Source organism: Salvia miltiorrhiza, chromosome 3, assembly GCF_028751815.1.
Source record: "Salvia miltiorrhiza cultivar Shanhuang (shh) chromosome 3, IMPLAD_Smil_shh, whole genome shotgun sequence".
In the NCBI taxonomy this organism is placed as follows: Eukaryota; Viridiplantae; Streptophyta; class Magnoliopsida; order Lamiales; family Lamiaceae; genus Salvia; species Salvia miltiorrhiza.
Window position 1 is genome coordinate 35,416,299 of NC_080389.1, and position 22,178 is coordinate 35,438,476.

Sequence of the window (22,178 nt, forward strand, 5' to 3'; positions counted from 1 at the left end):
TACCTCTAGTAATGGAAAGTATATGTATTGCAATAATGTCTTATAAGTACCTAAAAGCCGGTAAGAAACGCAAAGAATGCTCCATATTCTAAAGTTGAGATATAGCTCATCATTTGATGGTCAAAAAATTTGACCACAAGAACAAATAAGATCAGCATTGTATTGGAACTTAAAGTTCTATGCCTGTGCTACACCAAAATCAGTCGAAGATATGTAATTTAATAATGCATATTTTGTTTCAATTAGCATGTTTGGAGATGAGCTCTTAATTTCAATGCACAGGTGCCCTTCTGACTGGCAGAATGATAGAGTGAAGACGGAAGTGAAACGAAAACTAAATTATGAACGGAAGAGAAACCTCAAAATCGAGGTCCACAGAGAAATTCCTCTGCCAACGTGCTGCTAACCAAAATAATTCATGCATGCCCTAATCCTACAATACTGCAATATTAAATAATCTACTGCCACAAAGCCCATGGACAAGGCCCGTGGATAAAATATTGAATAGATTCATACTAACTAATTAACTCAATTAACCAACGCCAAGAGGCCCAGGCCCATAGTAGCCTGGGCTACAGTAACTCCTTTATTGCGTCGAGAATAAACCCGCTAAGTCTGCGCTCCTCCCCTCTGTGCATTTCTATCAACTGCCTCGATCGACGAAGCAGCCTTATCCTCAAGGCTGAAATCCGAAAATTGCCCACGAACATCCGCGACGTCCAGCCAAGTATTGTCATCATCAAGCAAGCCCTGCCACTTAATAAGCACCTGGTCCACCGAACTGCCTTCCCGATCAATGGTGCACCGTTGCAAAACAACTGCCGATAAGAAGGGAGGATCCACGGCCAAAAGATCCTCTGGCAACGTCGATGATGCCATAACATCCCCAATCGCGGGTTTCAACAAAGACACATGAAACACGGGGTGGACACGAGAAGTGCCAGGTAACTTCAAACGATACGCCACCGGACCAACCTTTGCCTCGACTGTAAACGAACAAAAAAACCTATGAGCAAGCTTCACATTTTTTCTGTCATACAAGCTCTGCTGCCTGTAAGGGCGAAATTTTAAGAAAGCCCTATCTCCAACTTGAAACTCGAGAGGACGTCGGTGTTTATTGGCCTCTTGTGTCATGCGCTCTTGAGCTCGATTCAAATTGTATCTCAGATGTTGAAGTATCACATCTCGCTCCTGCAAGGATTCAGCGAGAGCCTGCACCCGGACCTCCCCGGGAAGAAAAGGAACAATCAGCAGTGGTGGGTGCCCGTACACTACCTGAAAAAGAGTAGATTGGGCACCCGTACGAAAACCTATATTATAGCAAAATTCAGCCCATGACAACCACTTTCCCCATGTTTTCGGGCGTTCCGAAGCAAAACAATGCAAGTTAATTTCTAAACAGCGATTCAAGATCTCAGTCTGGCCATCCGTCTCGGGATGGTAGGCAGAACTCATCTTCAGTGTAGTACCAGACAGTTTGAACAACTCCTTCCAGAAGGAACTCAAAAAAATGGGGTCGCGATCAGATACAATCGAGCTGGGCATTCCATGAAACCTCACAACTTCTCTAGTAAAGACATCAGCTACCGTTCTCGCCGTAAAAGGGTGTTTGAGGCCGAGGAAATGACCATATTTGGAAAAAACGATCGACGACCACCAAAATGCAATCGATACCTGCTGACCGCGGAATAAAGTCGAGGCTGATATCCTCACAAACCCGATCTGGAATAGGTAAGGGATTAAGGAGGCCAGCTGGTGATTTCATCTCGTATTTGTTTCGTTGGCAGACGTCACATGCTGCCACAAATTGGGTGACCGAGCGCATCATACCAGGCCAATATAGATTAGTGGCAAGATGACGGTATGTGCGAAATGCCCCGGAATGACCACCTGCCGGAGACGCATGAAACTCAACCAAAAATCGCTGCACCCACTGGGATGATCTTGGAAGTACCAAACAACCTTTATAGAAAAAAATGTCTTGCGATAAAGAATAGGGTTAATTGCCCATAAAATACTAAACTTTCGTCCAATTCTGATTTTGCACATAAACTTTGAACTGTAGCGTGAAAATTACTAAACTTTAGATTTTATCTGATTTTGCTACTAATCCAAATTCCAGTCAAATATCAGGCTAATATGACGTGTCAATATTTGACGCGACATATCTATTGTTAATTTCTTATTAATAATAAAAAAAGAATACAATGCAAATAACCCAAATTGTCAATAACTTAATATATCAAATCAAATAATAGTATTTTTTTTATTCTCAAGTTTAAATCAATTTTTTTCTAGTTCACTATTACACAGCTGATTACTCCAATATATAAAATAGAAGTCATTCAAATGTATAAATATGTATAGTTTATAAAAAAAAATTAATCTTTAGTTAATGAAAATTTAATAAACTTTATTACTTAGCTAAATAATTTTTTTATATATTAAATTATTAATAATTAAAATGTTCTTTGGTTGACACACCTAAATTCGAAGAATCCCCTTACTATTATTGAATTAATTCAATTAAAAAAAATACTATTATTTGATTTGATATATTAAATTATTGACAATTTGAGTTATTTGCTTTGTGTTCTTTTTTTATTGATAAGAAATTAAATAAAAAATATTATTTTGCCAACTAATTGTCACGCAAGAATAAATACACCATGTCAAAACTGGCACACCATATTATATATTTGCTTGGTATTTGGCCGGAATTTGGATTAGTAGTAAAATCAGATAAAATTAAAAGTTTAGTATTTATCACGCCACAGTTCAAAGTTTGTGTGCAAAACCAGAATTGGATGAAAGTTCAGTATTTTATGGGCAATTAACCCTAAAGAATAATGCTTAGGGGCTGCACCGCCCTGCTCTAAGGTGGTAATGATAACTTCGGCTTGGAGACGCCCCCAATCAACCCAACTAGGCACCCTGCAGCTAACTCGATTTCTTCATCGCGGCGTGAAAGAGCATCAGCCGCATGATTTAGACCACCCGCTTTATATACGACTTCAAAGTTGAAACCCAATAACTTAGCTGCCCAATTTTGTTGAGCAGAGGTGGTCAGGGTTGCACCAACAACTGTTGTAGGCAGTGCTGATCAGTTCGTACCACAAACCGACGTCCCGACAAATAGGGGTGCCAATGCTGAATAGCCAACACCAGCGCCATTAGCTCTTTTTCATGTGTAGACTTGGTCAAAAGACGACCAGACAACGCCTTACTAAAATAGGCCACTGGTCTGTTATCTTGCATAAGAACGGCTCCCAACCCTCGTCCTGATGCATCACACTCAATCACAAAAGGCTTGGAAAAATTAGGCATTTGTAAGACTGGGGTTGTAGTCAATGCCGATTTAAGAGCGAGGAAAGCCTGGTCCGCCTTCTTCGGCCAATGCCATTGTCGCGCATCATCTTTCTTTAACAGAGCTGTCAACGGAGCTGCTATCTTACCATAGTCGCAAATAAAGCGACAATAGTACCCAGTGAGTCCCAAAAAACCGCGCAGACGAAGAAGGGGTACCGGAGTGGGCCATTGCAAGAAGGCGGATATTTGAGATGGATCCATTTGCACACCTTTAGCAGAGACAATATGACCGAGATACTCTACAGTCGACACACCCAACATGCATTTCTTTCGGTTGATAATTAGTGAATAATTGTGGAACGTTTGAAACACTTGTCGTAGGTGTCGGAGATGGTTGTCCCAATTGCGGCTGTAAACTAATATATCATCAAAGAAAACCAACACGAACCTCTGTAAAAACGAACGAAAAATATTATTCATAAGACTCTGGAATGTAGCGGGAATGTTGGTGAGCCCAAATGGCATAACCGGAAACTCATAGTGCCCCAAGTGTGTACGAAATACAGTCTTCTCGATATCTTGGGAGGCCACCCGTATTTGGTGATATCCGGCGCGTAGATCGAGTTTGCTAAAGCAACAAGCGCCATGCAATTCATCAAGTAACTCTTGGATGACAGGAATGGGATACTTATTGCGCACTATCATCTTGTTCAAGGCGCGATAATCGACGCAAAAAATGCCAAGACCCATCTTTCTTTCGAACCAATAATACCGGGCTCGAGTACGGACTATTACTCGGTTGGATAATTTCTACCTCCAACATCTCTGCTACAAGTTTCTCCGTCTTATCTTTCTGAGAGTGATTCTATCGATATGGCCTAACCGAGACCGGTGAGGTGCCTTCCTTCAGAACAATACGATGATCGCTCACTCGTTGCAGGGGCAGGCCCGCTGGGGTGCTAGTAACACGTGGAAAATTGGATAACAAGATCTCAAGATCATTTTGCTGATGAGAATTCAGGGATTCTCACGTGCCAAATTGACTAAGGCCACTTTCTCCCTCCATCACCCACAACACCCACGCCTGATCTTCCGATGTTAAAGCTGAGAATTCCGTTTTGGCGCACGCTCTGCGAGTTAGTGAAGGATCTCCGCGAAGGCAAATACGTGTGCCTTGATAATGGAACTCCATTGTGAGGTTAGACCAGTTGGCGGTGACATCGACCAAAAACTGAAATTGTGAGGTGGCGAGCCAAGAAACCTCCAAAATTACATCAATGTTGCTCAAGGGAAAAACGAAACAAGTAACAAAAAATAGTAGAGAATCAAGTTTCAAAGGGACAGCCTTACAAACGCTGGTGATGTTCACCTGTGAGCCATCGCCGAGAACTACAGTTCGTGTTGAAGTTAGGTCAACAGGCAATTGTAAGGATGAAGCCGTTGTCTCGGAGATGAAGCAATGACTAGCTCCACTATCAATCATTGTTAGTAGTTTGAAGTCACCCACCGCACTAAACAGCTTCAATGTACGTGGGCCATCGAAACCGTTGGAAGACAGCTTGGAAAGTTGCAAGTGTTGTAGCTCGGGCTCGAGAGAGGGGGAATCCTCTGGTGTGTGGTCCTCCAGGTCCAAGTCCGCTGAATCCTCTGGCGGGTCCCCATCACCCAGCAGGATGACGTTTAAGAATGGCGATGGGCACTTGTCCAGCGGTCCATACGGCTGACTGCAGAGGAAACACTTTTCCTGTGTGAGATATTCCTTAATCTAGTCCTCCGTTAGGTGGCGCGACTTGCGATTCACTCGATTTCCGGAGGAAGCAGTGGATGAATAATTAGCCGATTGCCCAGAAGCGTTGGAAGTTGGATTGGAATTCTGGAAACCGCTGCAGACTACAGATTGCCCGTCCCGAAAAGATGTTGCGGGTGTCGACCCAACAGCTGACGGCCCTCCCCGAAAGGATGTTGTCGATCGCAGTGGGGTGTTGCTAGGGAGAGACGACCGAGGAGGCTGTGATGATCCTCGCAAAGAACGACTGATGCGGCGGGCTGCACGGATTGAGGTAAATACATTCACCGAATCTGATTCGGTAATCCGATCTCAAACGGGGGAGTGAAGGCCACCTAGAAACATGCCTAAGTATTGATCTGGTGGAAGCTCCAAAAGCTGGGCAATTTGTTCTTCAAATAAAGCCAAATAATCTTCCAAGGAACCGGTTTGGCGTGTGATATGCATAGCTTCATACGCGTTGATAGCCGAACTATCGCCAAACCGTTCAATAAGCCCTTAAGAAAACTGACTCCACTTAATGGAGACAGAACAACGCAAGACCCATTGTGCCCAAAACATAGCCTGCCCCAACATGGCAATGAGCGCCAACTGCACGCGATCCGAAGTTGGTGTTCGATGGACTAAGAAGAATTGCTCGGATTGGGCAAGCCAGGCAATAGGATTTGTGCCGTCAAATATAGGAAGATCCATCCGCGGGAAAGACGGCGCCAGCGCTCCACCACTGCCGGTGGGAGATTATGTCTTGTCGCTCGCGATTTCATGTGGAGAACGCCCATGAGCCTTGGTCAAGTTCTGAAGTTGAACCAATATGGAGGCTAGGGTGTTCGACTGATAACATGGAACCTTCAAACCCTCGACCTTGCCTGCGACCGAGCCGACTATCGAGCACGAGGAAAGTTTCCAACCGATATACCAATGTAGTGTGTATCATATTATGTATATTAAAAGTAATAGTGTAATAATCACAATTTTTGGTTTTCTAATTTCATTTACAATACATAATTACCTTTGTTGTAGCAAGTAGTAGATCCAGTATTTGTTATACAATGAACTTATTAACAATTGGAATATTTTATATAGTGTGTAATATTTTTATGTGTCATAGTACTAAGTTGAACTAATATTTTTTTTTCTTTTTTCAGTTATGATACTTTGATTGAATTCAGTTTATTTTGATCATTATAACTCATAATATTGGTAAAGTGATATTGATTTCATATGTTCATTTATTTATGTTATAAAATGTATATTATAATGTATGCTATGTCGATGTGCTACTTGTGTACGCAGTAGTAAACAATTGAGAAATGACCATCAGGCAGGTTTGCTCCATAAAAGCAGAAAAAATAGGCAAATAATTGACCACCAGGCAGGCCATCTCCATGATCACCGGGCAGATCACACTCCACTAATAGCATTCTATAATTCCTAAGTAATATGATCTTACAATAGGCAAATAATTGACCACCAGGCAGGCCATCTCCGTGATCACCGGGCATATCACACTCCACTAAGAGCATTCTATAATTCATAAGTAATGTGATCTTACTTTAGCGTGCAGGTGTTACTGAATATGCATATTTGTTGAGATGAGAAATTCTCATGTACTGCAGCCACAATAGCAGTGCATGGCCTGTATGGATAAAATATTAAATAGATTCATACTAACTAATTAACTCAATTAACCAACGTAAAAAGGCCCAGGTGCGTAGCAGCCTGGGCTGCAGTAACTCCTTTATTGCGTCAAGAATAAACCTGCCAAGTCGGCGCTCCTCCCCTCTGTGCATCTCTATCATAGAACAGTAGCAGTCCTTACAATCACAACTCTAGCCACATCTATGGCAGAACGAGAGGGCCCCATACAAATGGTTGGCTTTCAGATCTGTTTTGAAGTCTGGTTGGCTTTATCTTTACTAAATGATGTTTTAGCACTAGCTGGCCAGGGATCAATGAGAATTAATAATTATAAGGTTAGTTACAGAAACGGGAAACCTCTCATGATTTAATTGCTTCTTCTCCTCTCTCTCTCTCTCTCTCTCTCTCACACACACACAATTGTAACAATCCTGAAAATGATACAAGTCTTTCAAATATGGTTTTTGTTATTTTGCCTTAATTTATTCTCCTTTGTTGACATCGATCGCAGACTCTCCTTGCTAGTGACTACTCCTAAGGGAACTATGGTTTGGCACGCCAGGTGACTTATAAAGTCCTACAGGTTCAAAACTTTGTTCTCAATTTTGCATAAATATTTGTGTTTATGTATTGCAATCAATATATCTATTTATCATTAAGTGATTACCTCACTGATTTTCAATGTCTGTGACTTAAAACAGATCGGTTTAATAATGGGAGTAGCTTTGGATGTAATTTTGTATCTTGGATTTGGTACACTCTCCAGTCCGTTTATCACTGACGAGGAAGTTTTGGTGATTGCAAGATCTGGAACCTTGGTGAGAATCCCACCACGACTGGCATAATTATAAATGAATTTACATTGATTTTGCATACATTACACGCCTTCTAGCATGCTGATTAGACGCACTCCTTGCACTTCTACAGCCTTGGTTTTGGCTCGGTAACATCATAAATTAGAAAGCGACACATTTTTATGGCGTAGTATTCACAAGTGATTTAGCCAGTTAGTCTGAAAAACGATCATTCCTTGGCCTTAAAGCAGAGGATTTATAGATCTATCCTGAGTCCTGACACTAAGTGTTATGAACATGCTGCATGCATATAGCTTATTGAATGGTCTAAACTTATTGTAAACTAATACTAGTAAATTCATTAGTGTGATATTCAGAGGTGGTATATTTGTTGATGATGTCATAAATATGAGCTCAGGTTAATCTTTTCCAAAATGAACATGAGCTTAGTCGCTTACTCCTCCCCCCACCCCCTCCCCCCCTTCTTGATGATTCAGTTCGTTGAATGCTATTACTTTTGTTCTTGACGGGCTATAGTATGGGGTTTCAGACTTCGGATTTGCTGCATATTCCATGGTAATGCTGCAAAATTACTCTATGCTGACCACTCATGGTTATAAGTGACTAATTGGACCAATGTTTTTTGGGAGGTGTTTGTTGCATTGATCTCCTCAGCCTTCATACTGGTAGCTGCTCCTTCGTATGGCGTTGCAGGCGCATAAGGTGGACTGTTTCTATTTATGACTTTGCGAGTGGTATCTACATATATCTTCTATTCTATTAGTTGAACCTATGGCATTCGAAGGGTGTCGAGTTCCTTGCTGATCTCAAGATAAGCACCAGAACTGGACCATGGAGATTGTTGTTGTCCAATACCGAGAACGATACTATTTAAACTGCTAAAAATTGTCTCCAAATCTCCGTGTGTTCAGACAACCCCACTTTTAAGCTAGAACAAATATAAGAATGTGTAGCCAACCCCAAGTTCTCTCCTCAGGGTGGCTCGCCTGCAGCAGTTGTTGAGCCAGGGGCGACATATGAACATATCAATACAAGTACAAGAACTTCGACCCCCTAGTTGACTTACCACAATATGATGAAACTAAGGTGCATCTAGGATGCAAACCATCCATTCGAGTGCATCGTCGAACGACTAAGGATACGAGTTCCCAAATTTGATAGGTATTGTGCAGAGTAAGGGATGATTAAATATTTGTAACTGTATCACTTTTATTACAAGGCTTGATCTCTCAAGTGTTAATTCTTTTCAGCTACTTTCTTGTGCAAACACTTAGATATGGTGATGAGTATATCTTTTGAATATACAATTAGATCAAACTTCTATCCACAGATGAGCATGAAGGAAAAATGTGATCAGAAAATGGCCAGTCACATCAGATTGTTTCGGCTTTAGATGCTACACCAAATGAAATATGTCCACGATTTACACGGAAATGCCAAAATAAATGTTGGATGCACATCCTGTAGTCCATCAAATGCATAAACTCCCTATTGAAATCAGACCAACAGATGTTTAGGAATAGAGATCTGGAAAATCACAAATCCCATATTTTGCCAAAAAATTCAAGCACATTACACAAACACCTTCACTACTAATATACATCAAAGGAGGAGCAGAGACAGGTAGAGTTTCATCTAAAAGGTGGTTCAACAGCAAACAGCAACAATAAACATCTCGTTGCTGCAACAAAAAAGTTCATCCTCCTTAAGCTTCCCAAGCAATCTACAAAACTGCTACATTTACAGCCGAAAAAAGGAGTGAATAACACAGCACATACAAGATTTGGCGCGAGAAATCAAAACTTCGGACTATCATAGCAACAACCTATTTTCAGTTAAATTTCAGCCTTCTTTGAGGAGGATAAACTACAAAGAGATGTCAAAGATTTTTGGATTTAGAAGCACGAACTAGAAGTTTGATTTCAACATGCAGATTCCTAAGCACAAACATTTACTAAGGAAAAGATAGAGAAAGCAAAAGGCTGAGATGGAAAGCAATCCAAGCAAAAGAGGTAAAACTTAAAAACTTGATAAGAGTCCCATTTCACAGTAAGCTCGCTAGTGGATAAAGGGAACTTAATACTCTTGGGACGCAACGACTAAATAATTTCTCATTTGACACTCAGATAAGACGAGCATCCAAAAGTCTCCGAGTTATGGCATGATCCTTAAATAGACGCACCAATGGAAACTGTGGGAAAACACTCTATGATTGTGTGGGTAGTGTTCTCACCTTTGTGTGGGTAGTGGTTCCGCCTGCGTGCGGATGTTTTCCCACCTTTGTGTAGTATAGAGGTCCCGCCTGCATGCAGGTTGCTTATTTGATTATATATTAGATACCTCTTGGAATTATAAATTCAAAAAAAAATAGTGATTACACAATTCCTCTGCAAAATGTGTGCGATAACAGAAGAGGAAGCTCTTTAGTAAATAGCAACACAAATAATCACGAAAAGTTTAATGTTACTCTATAGAATAGTTGATGACAAACAATGGTTTTATTTTGAGACATGGATGTATCCTTACAACTATAACAGACACGCCCTAAAGCCTTCCTCCAATTCCTCCTTGTCGAGCTACTTCCCGATAAACACCAGCTTATTTACTCGCTTCATCTGCGCCCCATAACGAAACACAATTTTGCAGAGTGTGGATGACATAAAACATATGGGCTAGTGAAAATGCTATCACGAAACACAATTACGCGCTAAATGTCATAATGAAACACAGTGTGTGGATGACACCAGCTTGTCAGGTGAACCTTGGAATATGTCGTGGACACCCTATAACGAAACACAATTACGCACTAAATCTCATAACCAGCAGCAGCAAACAGAGTGTGGATGACATAAAACATATGGGCTAGTGAAAATGCTATCAGTAAAATCCAAGAACCGTTAATTTCAAAGATTTAAGACGCACAGAGTAGAGACAAGTAGATAGTTTCAGTAGGGTTTGTTATTACCTGAAACAAATCGCTTGGGCATGCCATCAATGGATAGAAGACCCTTCATTCGATATATGTCCTCGCTTCTGTCTAACAATAGGTTGCCTAGCCACATGTTGGCCTGTAATATGGTGAACCAAATTCAGCATTGCGTAAAGTTTCCATCAAATAAACATTAGAAAAGGAAGAAAGGCGCCCTTCTTGAAATGAGCAAAAAGAAGATCATCGTGCAACCCACCTTTTCAAGATCCAAGGTCCCTTCACATACTATACTATGCTAACAGAAGGTCAAGCTGAACTGACACCGGGGGTGATCGTGGTGATGGTCATCATGATGTTCTGCAACAGTATTCAAGAAATTAGTACGGCAAGCTGAACTGACGTGATTGTTTATCATCTTATCATTATTTATGCAGTCGTATAAAGGTAAAAGTGCCACACTCAACGGTTACCACACAGAGAACCGGGTAGGAAAACAAAGATAATTATGGCCTGATTGCAATATCATCATAAAACGTTAAACTTCAATGAAGCAGTAGGTAGGTAACTCAAATACAATAACGTGCAAGCTTTGGAAAAACATAGACCCGTAACGCTGGAAGGGGAAAGATGACTTACTAACAAATGACAACATGCAGCTAAATCATAATATTTCTAGCTAGCATATCACAACTCATGCCAATTCTTGAAGGCATTTCTCAAGACAGTAAAGAAACAGAAAGTTGAGTTACCATGGCTATGGTTATGGTCATGTTCATGACCATGATGATGGTGATCGTGGTCATGGCTTTGACCATCATGATCTTCTTTAGAGTGGTCCATGTCAACAGCACTATCAATTCTGAAAGTATTCACTTTGACTTAGCTTGAGAAAAACTATACCTTTAATCATACTTTGAAAACGAAGTACATATTCATGCGAAAAAGAAATGCATCCCATAATTTTATTTGGAGCCAGGCATCATGCAATTTCCCATACAGCATGTTACAATTCGAACAGTGTACTTTGATGACAGCAAGCTAGCAAGAAACACAGTAAAGAACAAACTTCCAACATGGAAAACCTGAGTATACGATCATAGAAAAAGAGTAAATGAAAAGGGGTGAAAAGGCAGAGGAAACATTGAAGGTCTGAAGTAGACCTTTCCAAATTGAAGCCTCCGATGCCAAGAACATAATCCAAATCAACTTGCCCATATTGTGTTCCCTTGAGTTGGGCCATACGATTTATGCCCTGGATTACAGAAAGAGTTTGTTAGAAAGGATCCAGGAAAAAAGAAAAGGAGGGAAGTAGTCAAACGGAAAATTTGAGAAAACCCACCCTTATGCTTTCAACCAGAGAAGAAACCGCAGGTTCGCCAACAAGATCAGTCTGTAACCAAAATATCATGTAATCAGTTTTCTAGCAAAAAGGCAAACCCAAGGCATAACTTGTGAAGCAACAAGCTCTAGAGTAAGACATTCTAAGAAGCCACAGGTTAAGCAAATAATTTCCTACTATATATATAGAATCATTACATCATTCAAGAGGTGAGAATCTGAAAAGAAGGCACAAATTGGCTAATACTCACGAACAAACTTTACATTTAAGTTTTCCAGGAATAGAACATGTAATAATAACCAACTCGTACCTTGTTTATTATGATGCGATCAGCATACGCATTTGCTCTATTGCCTCATTGACTACACCTTCAGGCTTAACGTCATCGAGGTGAATACCAGCATGCTTAGCATCAACAAGTGTGACCACTCCATCGAGTTTAACATCATTGAATAGTTGATCCTCGGCATAAAACGTCTGAATAATTGGTGCTAGATTTGCTAAGCCTGGAAAGATGGGACCCAGTGCAGCACATGGATTCATATATCAATTTTATGGGAAGATAACAGCAAGAATGCTAATGACATATTTGGGACTCGAGTCACTCGAACAAGCTCAACGCAAACTAAATTATTTATTCGATAAAATTAATATTATTTCCACCAAGAAATAAAAGCCTTGACTTTAATATGTGAACCAATCCTACAATACAGCGAGTTGGGCACTGAATGGCTGAATGAGAATGTAAAAGTCTCTGAAGCAGCAGCCACATTAGGAAACAAATTGTATATCAGCCTTTGAGCTCTTGGACAAAATGGATCTTGAAAGTAGTAGAAAAGCATCTGTGCCTATTAAGCTTCCATAGCCACCTTCTTCTCTGGCTTCTTTTCCGTCTCTTTCTTTGGAGACGAAGGCAGAGGCATAGTATTTTCTGGCTTCTCGATCCCTTCTATATCCGTTATCCTTAGTTTAGTTAATTCCTAAAACACGAGAGTCGTTACAGATAGAACAACACCACATCTTTCATCGGGTAATTCATTAATTGGTGAAGAAAAGGAACAAGACATCTCGACTACCTGGCGATGACCCTTTGTTCTTCTGTAGTTCTTTCTTCTCTTTTTCTTGAATATGATCACCTTTGCGTCTAGTGCCTGCAAACCAAAATAAAATGAAATCAGTATTATAAACTTCTACTTCATCAAAAAAAATAAAAATCCTTGACTAAAGCTGAGCAGCAATTTCCCTGATGTTGAACTAACATCTCATTACTGTTATAACGTCAGATTATGCTTACCACTAGCTTCAATCAGAAGTAGTCACAATGAACAAATGTCTACAAATATAAGCATAGCAACCAACTTGATGCATTTCTAAAAAGATTAAGTGAAACAATATCTGCTTACTGTTTTAAATTATTAGGAACCAAAATAGCAAGCACGACAATTCCAATGCCAGTTCACCTAGTTTCTAACCTAGTCCCCTGCCACTTAGAATTACAAATCCCTTGTGTTCTCATAGTCATAGTTCTATGCATAATTACGGAGACACAACATCCAGGTGTAGCCATACACACAGACACAGTCCTTGTACAAACTGTAACTGAAGATGATATAATCATGACACGACTTACATGCTCCTCAACAACAGCATGAACAGCTGCATCAGGCAAAATTGGCCTACCGATGATTGTCTGTGTTTGTGAACCTAGCATAAGAACCTTATTGAGGACCAACTGCGTAAATAAAAATATAAAGGTTAGTCCAAATGAAAGTAGTGTGATCCAACTTCATTTTCATAACTAGCACCAATCAACATATAACTATAAAAACAAATTGGTTTCAAGAAGTGTAATTAAGCTAACATCGAAAATATAAATACCTAGCAATTTAAAACAAAGCAAATGGTTATAGGCATCTAGAAAATAACTACCATCTGCGTTTTTCACAAAATAACTGACCTTATCATTGACATCACAGTGCTTTAACCTCTCTGTGTAAATGGTATCCCCATTGCTCACCTTGAATTGATGCGATCCAATCTAAACATTTCACATGAAAATGGAAAAGCGAAACATTAAAAGATCAGTCAACCTTGCAATTAACCACACTGGGGTATCAAAAGATCATAACCAAATCCACAAATAAGTCCAACATTTTCACCTGAACAACCGCGAACACGGGCTCATACAGTTTGAAAACCCTGTCCGATTTCTGGAGCGGGCCCATGACCGTGTACCCTATCTCTGCGGCCTCTATTTTTTTATCCTCAGCAGACAAAACAGCGCTCTCTTCTTCATTTTCAATATCGTCTTCTTCTTCGCTTTCGTAATCTTCCTCGTCATCCTCCTCGACATCGTCGCTGTCGGTGGGGCTCGAGTTAAAGTTACGCGTGGGCACTGCGGCGCGTTGGTAAACGTTAACATTATTAACGAAAATGTAGTTTGGGGGTGTGGCGGCGATGGTTTGGTTGAGGGCATAAACGGAGAAAGGCGCTATGGCCTCCGAGAGAGGGGTTAGGGTTTTGATGGACTGGAGACAGCGGGTTAGGGTTTGAAAGCAACGCCGATTCGCCATTGATGCGTGCTCCGAACCGACCGAACCTATATATATACAAAAAATTCTATTTTCAGCCATTTTGCCAAGAAAATTCGTACTGATTTAATAACATAAATTGATTGATTAAACCAAAATAAATTCGTGACTCACTAGCTATTGGTGGGGGGGCCGGGTGATGTGCTTCGACGGTGAAGGAAGGAGAGCAAGGGAGAATGGCGCAGGGGAGATGCTGGCGGCCGAGGGAGCTGCTGTTGCTGGCGGCGCCGATATGCTGGCGGCGGAGGGGAGGCCGGAGAGGGAGAAGCGTGTGGAGTGTGGACGGCGCAGCAGCGAGTAGTTCGTAGGGTTTTTTCAAAATCTTTTGTTTTGATTTAAAATAGTACTCTCTCGGTCCACCAAAAATATGTCACTTTACTTTCGGCACCGATTTTAATAAAATGTGAGTGAAGTTGTGTGGACCCTACTACTAAAAATGGATGTGGCATATTTTTTGTGTACGGACGAAAAAGGAAATTGTGGCATATTTTTGGTGGACGAAGGGAGTATGTATTTAGTTTTCAATTTTATTTTATAAAATATTAAAATAATATATATATATATATATATATATATATATATCTGTCCGCCGCCACCACCAGCGCCCTCTTCCTTCCCTATTATCTCCCTGACTCCGGCGACAACCGCACCACCCTCTGTAAATATGCAACCCCACTTCGGCGACAACCGCACCACCCTAAATACCTGCAATCCCTAAATTATTTGAGCAGATCTGCCCGTGGTGGAAGGCGGCGTAGGAGGAGGCGCGAAGCGGCGGTGGCGTTGGAGTCGGTGAAGACGGAAGCGCGAGGCGGCGCGAGTTGAGTTGGCGCGGCGAGGACGCGAGGCAGAGCAGGAGGTGTTGGAGGGGTGGAGGTGGAAGGTGGAGGGGTGAGAGGAACGGTGGCTCTGTTTGTTCGGCCGAAGAAAATGGTTGTAGAGGCGGTGAGGGGAAGGGTGGAGAGGTGGGAAGCGGTGGAAGAGGATGGCGGTGGAGGCGGTGGGAGGAGGCGGTGGAGGGGCGGAGGAAGTAGAAGGAGGTGAAGAGTAGGGTAGAGTAGAAGGCGGTAGGGGGTGAGATATATATATGGGTTGGTTCGGTTAGGTCCCCGACCGACTCATTATTGGAGAACCGAAACCGAACCGAACCATTATCGGTTTTTTATTTTAAAAATCAAACTGAAAATCAAACCATTTTTCTCCGCACCGAATCAAACCGAAAATCTTAGGTTCAATTCGTTTTTTCGATCTAATTTGATTTTTGCTCACCCCTAATTTTCGGTACTCAGATTGTGATACGGAAATTTGTGTGAAAATAATTCATTTTTACTATCTCCAGCTTTAACATCCAAACAAGGAAGTGGAACTGTTTAGTCTGTTTTCTTGATTTTATGACTATCATTGTTTGGTGTATTTAAGTTATTAAACTAGTGAATAACTCGTTGAAATTCGACTGGTATCATTTGACGTGGTAATTTTTTAATTTTAAAATATTACTTATTTTTTGTAGTGATAATATCAACAAAGTTTAATTAGAATATATAAGTGCTATTGTAAAAAATTATTATTAGAAATAAGTTCACCTAATAAGTGCTAAAAATTTCAAACTTATGTATATGATGAAAAAAAAAATTATGAAGTTAATGGATCAACTAGCCGTCGATAACCCCTAACCGTTGTCACTAGCCGCCGAGAATTTTTCCCGACGGCTAGGGGTTATCGGCGGCGAGTTGATCCATTAGCTTCGTAATTTTTTTTAATTTCATACTCCCTCCGTCCACGAAATGAGTACCCATATTTCCTTTTTCGTCCGTCCACGAAATGAGTACCCATTTCCCTTTTTGGCAAGTGTACCCCACACATCTCTTTAATTAATACACTCAAAAAGTGGGACCCTTAAACTATTCACACTACACTCCATACATTTCTTAAAACCCGTGCCGTCCACAAATGGGTACTCATTTCGTGGACGGAGGGAGTAATATACATAGCTGTGACTTTTTTGTCCTTCGTATTAATGGTTTTATAACACAAACATGCCATAATTTTTTTCAAAATTTCCTATAGTAAATTAGGGTTACAAAGTGACGTGAGTTTATAATAAATGCATATCTCTTAGATTTTGTACAATTTTCAACTACATATCTTTCACATTTCTTACACAAGTACAATTGTGTAAGAAAAGTGTAAGAAACTTTACAAAAAACAATGCAAATCTATCAGTATCAATTGTACTTCGGTAGATTAAATATACTTATTATAAGGGTGTGTAGTTTTGATAGATATATGGGTTAAATACCAAATACAACCTCAAGGTTGACCCGCCTTGAGCAAAAATAACCCCAACGAAACGTAAGTTCCATGGAACACATTATTGTAATGTTTTTTAAAAATATCCAGCTATCTGACGTCCGTTACCCTGTCCGTTAACTTTTAAAAATTAAATTAAATTAAATTAAGTTCTATGTCGTTGACTGGGTCGGCGCTAGACCCCTGTTCTATTTTGTATGTGAAAAACGGGGTCAAGATAGCGGCAACCAAGGTGGCTCGTCCCCCGCGACGGAGCGACTGCGATGGATCTGCCGTTGTCTCCGATCTGCTAGAGAATCAAAGAAAGAGGGAAGAGAGAGTTATCATTGTATATATGTGTGTGTATATATATATATCATTTACAGGATCACAAAGGGAAAAGAGAACTAGGGTTACCTGGAGCAGACAGGCAGCTGTCGGTAATGGAGCTGCGGTGGCTCATCCTCATCGTCATCGATTGGCGCAGCGGCGGTGAAGACGCCGTTCTCTCCGTCTAGCCAATTCAAAAAAGAAAAAAAGAGGATTTTCATATTTTAAAATAAGAAAAAGAAAAAAGGGAGAATAAAGAAAAGAGAAAGAAGGGGGTTAGACGTACCTGGTGACTCAACCTAAAACACCTCTAGATTGACTTGCAATAGGACAATGACAATCTAGCAATGGTAAGTTGACCCAAAGTCGTCTCTCAAGGAAGATCTTACAGGGCTAGCTTCTAATTGTATCACAAGAAAGCGGTAAAGATTGTCGTTTGAAAGCAGTAAAATTAAACTAAAGCTTGGAATTAAAACTTAACTAGAATTAAACTACTTAGAATTAACTAGGCAGAAAATAACAAAACATAAGTACGCATGCGGAAATAAATTACTAACCCTAGGCAGAATTAAAGCATAAAGTAAAAGCTACTAAGAATAAAATACTACTACGCTAAGAATTTAAATAACTGTAAATAAAAGCTTCTAATCTAACTTGACAAAAATTAAATTGCATAATTGAAAGTAAGACATAATTCAAGTAAAAGCAAATAAATAAACGTAATTAATAAATACTGAAATCGTCGTGAGAAGCAAACCTGACACTTGATTACAACTCGAAACGAAGAACTAACTAAAACTAAATTGAATGCTAACTTAGAATAAAAACTCGAAACTAAAGAACTGTGAAAACTAGAAAAACAGTAAAGAGTTTTGGTGCCTAAGGCGGAAGATTATCCTAAGGCAAAAGAGTTATTTTCATGATGAACCGTCAAGCCCTTTGTATAGACTTCCTTTCATCAACCCTAAAGACCATCAAGACGGCCCAGCCAAACTGGGCCTAAGAGATAGAGTCGTGACAGCAAAGGAAACTTCAGGTTGGAAAGAGTGCTCAGCTAGTAACAGCATCGCTGGCGAGTGTTTGCCAGCTCTGGAACGGTGCTGGCGTAGGTAGCTCTGGAACGGTGCTGGTGTAAGTAGCTCTGGAACAGTGCTGGCGTAGGTAGCTCTGGAACTTTAGTTCTGCACGAACGAATACCAGCTCTGTCGAGTTTGGTCAGCTCTGTCGAAGTAGGCAGCTCTGGAAATAGTCAGCTCTGCAGAATTGACAACGATGCGCACTTGTCAGCGCTGCGGCCTGGTCCGTGCTGCGACTTTGTCGGCGCTGCGGTCCACTTTGAGCCCAAATATGCAATTTATGATCCAAAATCTCCAACTTAGCATTCTTCCTCCTAATTTATCAAAAGCTCCTACAAAGCATCAACAAACTTATAAACGCACCAAATTCCATAATATTTAACTCAAAATTAGCACAATCAAACCCCAAATTAAGAACAATTAGGCATCAATCACCTGGCGAGGCGACGACGGTGGTGCCTCCGGTAGTTCCGCCGCGGAAAGAGTAGCAGACGACACGTTGGCGACCGCCCTGTTTACCGAGAGAGAGAGAGAGAAGAGATGTGAGGGAGAGGTGACTCAACCCAATACACCTAAGGGATTGACTCGCAATCATACGAGGTCGTCCTAGTGTGATAAGTTAACCCAAGTCGTCTCACAAAGAAGGCTAAGCAGGGCGACTAATCATGCTACGCATATAAAACGAGAAAATAAACTTAAACACCCTAATCAAAAGCTTGGGTCTGACACTCGCTCTCTTATACTAAAGAGTGATTGAAAATAAGCATGTAAAATTACCTAAGCAAGAATCGAATGTAAATAAACAAAAAGTTGTAAACATAACGCTAGGCAATAAACATATAACTAGGCTAGGGTTCTAGAGGAAAAGCAGTGATCTAATAAGATAACCAAACACCGAGAACGTCAATTACCTAACTCACTTAATCAACCTATCATCATCAATCTAACATCAACAATACTCAAACAAACATTCAATTCCATAGAGAATACTAACCACCATTAACCCCTAAAACATGTAAATGAAATCACAACACAAAATTCAAAGGAGAACCTAAACTAATAAATTGAACAAGCCAAATACGTTAACTAGGCGATGAGATAATCAAATGCATCAATCAACATTAATCTATAAGCAACAAAGGTAAGCAATCAAGAAACAAAAGTAGAAACTAACCAATAGAGGAATTCGTACAATAGTTCAATGTAAACGACAATCCATTACGATCTAATGTTGTTAGGACAAGTTTCTAGCTCCAAAAACTAAGGGAAAATGGTGAAAAAAGGGGTTGGAGGTTGTGGGAGGCGAGAGTGGCCTCAAAACCCTAGAAAAAGGGTTTAAAAAGCAATTTCTATAACTGCCATTTTTCGCGCGGGCGGAGGCCGCAGTAGGCGGCGGCTGATCACTAATTTATTAGCAACGTAAACTACAACTAACACAGTATAATTGTAGCAATAAAAAGTAATCAAGTATCGTATCATCAGAGACTGATAAACAAAATAACTCTAAATATTCCCAATTCAGATTTTTACAATATCCAGGCAACAGAAAAAATAATGATTGAATTGAAATTTAGAATAACACAAACCAAATAATAGCATGGATAAATTAAATAATAAAACAACTGATCCTATAGAAGTAAAATCATTAACCAAATTCACACAATCAATCTATTAATCCTAATTACCAGTTTAATCTAGTTATGATGAGAGATCACACATTTAATCAATTACACTCGCTAGAGCAACACCGATCGTAGATTAGTAAATTCTCTATCTCCGTTAGGTCTCAAGAAAGTCTACTAACTCCCAAAAGCACATAAGAATAGTTCTCTATGATCCACCTATCTCCACTAGGTCTCAAGGTTAAAATCATATTATACATTCCTAAATCCGCTAAACAGTTATCTCCGCTAGGTCTCAAACCGAATAGCTACACATGCAAACTATTGATCATATAATTCATAAGAATTCAAGCACAAGGAATTATGAATCATAAACATGAAGACAAAAAGGTATTAACAAATTAATCACATGAATTCAATTAAGTATTACAAACCCTAGAATCAGATTAAAAACCTAGCCAGACATAGCAAAAGAAAACATAAACATAATTAAAAAGACAACAATTAAAAGAACCGAATTAAATAAAAACACTGAATAAAACTGGAAGAATAATCTTGAATCTTCAATCCTTGCAGAAATCCAATCCAAACTCTAAAAACTAGAAAGCAATGAAAACTAAAAGCTAGATAACTGAAAAATAAAGTTGGGAACCCTAAATAGGTCAAAAGATGACCTATATATAGACACAGAGGATAAATACAATACTGAACTCGAAAATACTGATAAAATTTGAAAATCCCAAAAATTTGGAAATTCTCGTTGTTGCGCGCGACTTTCTTGATTCGGTCATATCTTCCTCGTCCGAACTCGGATTTGCGAACCGTTTGCACCTACGAACTCATATCGAGACGAACTATAACTTTCATTTAGATTATCGATCAAAATTAGGCTCCATATTTCTGTAAAATTTGTTAAAGTACGAGCAAGTATCATATTTCACAAGATAAAGCAATTTAAGCACAAAACAATCATCAAACACTCAATTCCCTATAAAATTGACATCATATGAATATTAAAACTATGGAAACATAAGTTTTATCAACTCCCCCAAACTTAAGCCATTGTTCGTCCTCGAATAATAGGAATAATAAAATCAATAAACACGAATGAGTAGAATTCTAGATCATAGATGCCTCAGAAAAATAAAGAATGATAGAATTCTCAAATCCTCAACAATTAAGCACAAAATTCACCAATAAACACAACTTATAGCAAAATCAACCTTGACATTCCAAACAATTAAATCTCACAAGGTATGTATATCACTCTGTTGGGAACCTTGTGGAATATCCTAACCCTTGTTTTGATGATACCAAAATTCATAGGTCTTAATTGTAATAGACTAGAACAGTTTTGAACTCAAGTGTTAGAGTTCGTTTCTAGTTTAGTTTGCGGTTCTGAAGACTGAAGACTGAAGGACGAAGGACTGAAGACTGAAGACTGAAGATACCAACTGAAGTATCAGTTGAAGAATCGGTTCGGAACTGATTACTTAATGTGTGCCGCGGACTGATACTAAAGTCAAGTATCAGTTGGACATTCTTCCTCGGACTGAACTGCCAACGTTCAAAGGAAGCCACGTACTCACAAAGTACAGCCGCATTAAATGTAGAGATATCAGGATCTTCTTATCTCTGCAGAGGTCATTCCTATTTGGTGGCTACTTTATCAGAGACGTCAAATCTCCTGTCCATCAAGAGAGCCGTTCCCACCAAACAAGGAATCTCGAAGATTGAAGCCTAAGCCCAAATTCGAATTGCTCTCCAACGGAAGAAATCTTGAGGACGTTCTACGCCATGGATCTATTCAAAATTTCTCCTACAAATAGCGCTCGAGGATCACTTCAATCTTCACCGATTCAACAACATAAGCTGAAGCTCTGCCAAAATCGCTACTCAGCCTAAAGCTTAATCTCCCCAAAGCTTGAATCGAAGAAGAGAATTCCAAAGCTAAAATCAGTCACTACTGATTACACACATTCTCTTAGACCTTAGGCAAACCTCTGTTTACCCATAAGCCAAGGTCAAACTTGCTCCAAAGAACTTGTTCTTTGCAGTATAGTTGGCACCCGTTCAAACCTCCCCTCATAGAGTGTTTGAGTGATTCGGAGTTCAGGAAGGTACTCTGACTCTGAGAGTCTTAGCGCGGGTTGTGCTAAGCAAGAGAAATCCGACACGAGTGAAGTGTGGGTACTGAATAAGGGTTTTCTTCAGTGGTACGGTTGTGTGCACCCGGCAAGCACACGGTTTGGTTTGCAGTGCACCTGTTAAGCACTTGCGGAGTGGATTGTTGGTCTGATCAACCGACCGTGGATGTAGGAAAGGGTTTTTCCAAACCACGTAAAAGTCTTTGTGTTATTTACAGCTTTCAGTTTTACATTCTCACTTGTGTTGTTTCAATTGATAAACTGAATAACTGCAAAGAGAAACCTAAGACTAACATCGTGCTCAATC

At 40.0% G+C, this 22,178-nt stretch overlaps 1 protein-coding gene, 1 long non-coding RNA gene and 1 pseudogene across 2 annotated transcripts; 1 reads left to right on the top strand and 2 right to left on the bottom strand.

Moving 5' to 3' along the window:
• The first annotated feature begins 5,479 nt into the window (after positions 1 to 5,479).
• On the top strand, positions 5,480 to 8,801 carry LOC131016473 (uncharacterized). The gene is made up of 2 exons (XR_009099017.1): positions 5,480 to 7,316; positions 7,435 to 8,801. It is a non-coding gene; the product is annotated as an uncharacterized LOC131016473 (long non-coding RNA).
• An 86-nt stretch (positions 8,802 to 8,887) lies between these two features.
• Positions 8,888 to 12,359, bottom strand: LOC131016469 (uncharacterized; annotated as a pseudogene).
• Positions 12,360 to 12,431: 72 nt separating this feature from the next.
• LOC131016468 (50S ribosomal protein L21, mitochondrial-like) lies at positions 12,432 to 14,771 on the bottom strand. The gene is made up of 6 exons (XM_057945169.1): positions 14,522 to 14,771; positions 13,976 to 14,415; positions 13,774 to 13,854; positions 13,447 to 13,548; positions 12,893 to 12,967; positions 12,432 to 12,796 (listed from the first exon to the last, which is right to left on the bottom strand). Exons 2-6 carry the CDS (start codon positions 14,387 to 14,389, stop codon positions 12,668 to 12,670), a joined length of 801 nt encoding a protein of 266 aa, XP_057801152.1. The 5' UTR covers positions 14,390 to 14,415; positions 14,522 to 14,771; the 3' UTR covers positions 12,432 to 12,667.
• Positions 14,772 to 22,178: the final 7,407 nt, after the last annotated feature.

Excerpts from the sequence above, each read along its gene's own strand:
- LOC131016468 (XM_057945169.1), bottom strand. The coding sequence starts at position 14,389 with ATGGCGAATCGGCGTTGCTTTCAAACCCTAACCCGCTGTCTCCAGTCC. Across the intron at positions 12,968-13,446 it reads ATGCTGTTGTTGAGGAGCAT|GCACTAGACGCAAAGGTGAT; the intron begins GTAAGTCGTGTC and ends TTTGGTTTGCAG. Across the intron at positions 12,797-12,892 it reads GAACAAAGGGTCATCGCCAG|GAATTAACTAAACTAAGGAT; the intron begins GTAGTCGAGATG and ends CTCGTGTTTTAG.